General features: G+C 42.9%; 1 protein-coding gene across 1 annotated transcript; it reads right to left on the bottom strand.

The window, feature by feature from the left end:
• Positions 1–221: 221 nt before the first annotated feature.
• On the bottom strand, positions 222–2,923 carry LOC115918792 (bombesin receptor subtype-3-like). Its single transcript, XM_030990750.1, has 3 exons — positions 2,564–2,923; positions 1,428–1,563; positions 222–927 (listed from the first exon to the last, which is right to left on the bottom strand). Exons 1-3 carry the CDS (start codon positions 2,921–2,923, stop codon positions 302–304), a joined length of 1,122 nt encoding a protein of 373 aa, XP_030846610.1. The 3' UTR covers positions 222–301.
• Between the last annotated feature and the right edge of the window lie 712 nt (positions 2,924–3,635).

The raw sequence follows: 3,635 nt of genomic DNA on the forward strand, positions 1-3,635 counted from the left end.
GGCATAAATTGACGGAGTAATGTTTTGTGCAACCAATTAGTGGCTTGCTAAAAAATGATAACTTCTGGTCTTGATCAGCTCAATGTTAACCTCTTAAAGTACATATAACTTTATATAGTCATGTTGTTTTGCAAGTATACCTATTCCATGATACTTTGATAGATAACATAATTATATGACACATGGAAATTGTTTCTGTGGCATATAAAGATTAGTGTTAATCACACGATTTGCTAATAAGACGTTGTTTAGTTTTCCGAATGCTGTTAATCGATGGGTATAAAGAAACTAGGCTTATATTTTAATTGCTAGCTGGAGAGTTTGGCACTCTTTCCGCTACCGTTTCATCCGCAACATTGAAAGTGACACCGTCACCACTCGGCGTTACTGAGTCACTTTCTGTTGATTCCATTCCATCCGGCCGCCCGTTACTCATATCTGCTGCATGTGTACTTTTGCGTCCGCAAGGGAAAAGGCTGACGAGATGGCGCTTCATGTAGGCTCGGTTCAGGGCGTAGAGAAAAGGGTTGAGCGCCGCGTTGAAGAGAACTAGGATGTCGGTAAGCATGTTAACGACGATATGAACGACGACATTCGCCCGGTAGAATTGACCATTGAAAAAATATGGCCATATTGCCAAGTAGTAGCTATGCCAGTATCCCCAACAGAGGAAGAATGAGAGCGAAACTCCCCCGATCAATGCTAGGAAGCGGGTTTTACGCGCAAGGCTCCGGCGACCAGTCGGAGACAGCGTCGTAGCGTTACGCTTCGTTGCCGCAGCCCTGACCGTCAAACCGAAACAAACGGCGATGATGACGACGGGGATGACGAAGGTGAAGATGAAGAAGAAGATGTGGATTGCATAGACCGTCTTCAGACTGGTGAATAAGTCGACAGGAATGGCTGTACACGCAGTGAGAAATCCAACTGGGTTTTTTTTCACAGAAAAAAAGGAATGGGAGAGAATAGCTGTCATTATAGAAGTAATAGTGCTTAAAATATAATTGTTATAATTTTAATATACACTTCATTTTAAATGAATTTGGATTGAATTTGAAATTGAATTTGAAGTTAAATTTGAAGTTAAGTTTATTTATTCATCTTTCTTATAACATAAATTCTTTTTCCATTGGATTAAGGTTAACACTGCACTTTAAGCCAGAGTGGTTGCTTCACGAAGAAATCCTTATAAACAGTTTATCTGTCGAGAGGTGCGAAAATGCAATCAAAGGAAAATATGTAAATGAATTTTGAATCTTTCTCCAGGTTCGTTACGACATGCACATTCGTATAACTCCAACCATAAGCCAATAATTACGACCTCGTTGGAGGGACTATGGGGATGCTATACCCGCCCCCTGTCGGCAAATAAGGAATCTTTATAACCCTGTCTTTAAAAATCGCCCAAAATATTATTATGATCTCACCTGCCCAAACAATGCCACAGGCGACGAGGGCGTTCTTGACTGTTCTCCTATTATGTAGCGACGCAGGACGTGCTATGATGATGTACCTATCCACGGCTAAGGCCGTTATCATGAAACAGTTAACCACCATAGTGGTCTGCCATAAGAGAAAGAGAGACATAATATAATTTGTTGTGATATCTACATCCTTTCACATGGGGGGAGGGGGCAGGGCCCTGGGAACGATTTTTTTACCGGGGCCGCTGAGATATATATACTGCGAAAGTATTTTCGCAACGACTCAGCTTAGCCAGTCGCTGAATAAGCGGGGTTGGGGGGGGGGGGGGGGGGGGTTGTAGGACATTTTTTTCAGGGGGGGGGTCCTCGGAAATTTAAAAATTTGCACCCCCCCCCCCTTGAGCGCCGGGGGGGGGGGGGGCAACCCCCCAAAAAGGTAAAAATCACGTGATTTTTTTTTCTCAAGGCCCCCCCCCCCCCTGGATCCGCCGCTGCCATTTCCTACCAGGTATCCTTTTACTTCACCAGCATGAGTCGAGGGTGTAAAATTAAATAATTACCAACAGAGGAAAGAAGATAATAACAGTGTAGACCAAGGGTAATATGCTCATTAACTTATGATCCGTAGGATTTCATGTATCAAGGCTACCATATTATTTTGCTAGTCATTTTCTTGAGCGTAATCACCGTTAATGATGATGGATTAATACTGGCACGTACCATAGGATGTCAAAGACGTTCAAGCCACGTCTATTTCGAAACATGATAGGCCTATAAATTTCCGTAAGTTGAAGCTAGTTTGATTCCTTTTAAAGGCCCACTGCACTACTTGTAGCTACTTGCGCCCTCTATATAACAAACAATGCCTAATCGGTGACCATTGGTCCCCCATGATCCTCTTTTTCTTATGTTAACTGAGAGCTGAGTTGATGAGATAACCACCTGTCCAGTGACCTTGCAGGGCAGTCTAATCCCTCCTGTAAACTACGGCAGATAAGCTTTAAGTTATAATGTGCCTATTTGGCAAAATGGTCGAAGGACAATAATTCTGATAAGTTTGTCTTATAACAAAAATTACAATGTAGTTATTGCTTTATAGAGTCACTCAATAATTGAAATAAAATGTCAGGTTGACCTACCGCTTCACAGCCGGCCAGCAGTTTCCTTATCCTCGAGTCCGTCTCAACGTGGAAGATTTCCTTGTGAAGATATATCCCGAAGGTGATGACGTCAGTCAATCCCCAAACCAGAAGGAAAAGGAAACTTGAGACACAGAGACTGACGATGTACACGTTGTAGACGGTGTTTCGTAGCTTCTTGCTCCGCAGGATGACAAAGAGAACGAACCCGTTGGCGACCAGGCCGACGACCATAATGATGGTGACCAGAGAGAAGGCCACCCGGAATGTCGTCAAGAGCTGATTGGCCAACTTGACCACGTCCGCAGCCTCGTCATAGTCCAAATTCGAAGAAGACATGTCCTCGGTGTCCGAAGCCATGTTAGAACAGGTGACCGTAACTATAGCACTGGAAGACGATAACCTAAAGTTTGTGCCTTTCTTCACTGCCTGATGCACGACCTAAATACATCGATCAGAATGGATCACCACCAGGTACCAGCAAACCGTTTATAATCTACATCATAATTATACTTCATCGCAGAAACCTGTGTCCCGTCAGACAGCTAGTTCGAAGGACACCATCAGTCGCGTCGCTCGAAAGACTGTCGCGCCGAAAACATTAGCTTACCTGTCTAAACTCTTAACAATAATAATGATCGGTATGGATAATCGAAGTCAGATTTGCTTATATTTGATATCTGGTTTGTATTCTATCCTCTCATCAGCACGATATAGGCCCCGTTCACACTATCGAAATTAAAACGCTCTCAGCTGGATTAGCACTCTTGCGCCCGTTACACAGAAATACGTCGTATCAGTAACTGATGTGCCAAAAAATGCACCATTAATTCAATGCTGTTTTGCACTGTTCATTTCATATTCACCATTTCTACGAGATAATTTTCAGTGACAAGGTGCGTCAAAGACAACGCTGATCACTGACGCAGTTGTACTTCAACAGATGTCACCTTCGTGCACAACCAGCATTGCGACACTTGAGTGTGAAGATAATTTCTGCCAGAATTCATATAGGTCTACAATAATATTCAAAGAGTACTAAGACCCAAATTGCATAAACAACAAAGAATTA

This window comes from Strongylocentrotus purpuratus, unplaced genomic scaffold (assembly GCF_000002235.5).
Source record: "Strongylocentrotus purpuratus isolate Spur 01 unplaced genomic scaffold, Spur_5.0 spur5_scaffold_19, whole genome shotgun sequence".
Lineage (NCBI taxonomy): Eukaryota > Metazoa > Echinodermata > Echinoidea > Camarodonta > Strongylocentrotidae > Strongylocentrotus > Strongylocentrotus purpuratus.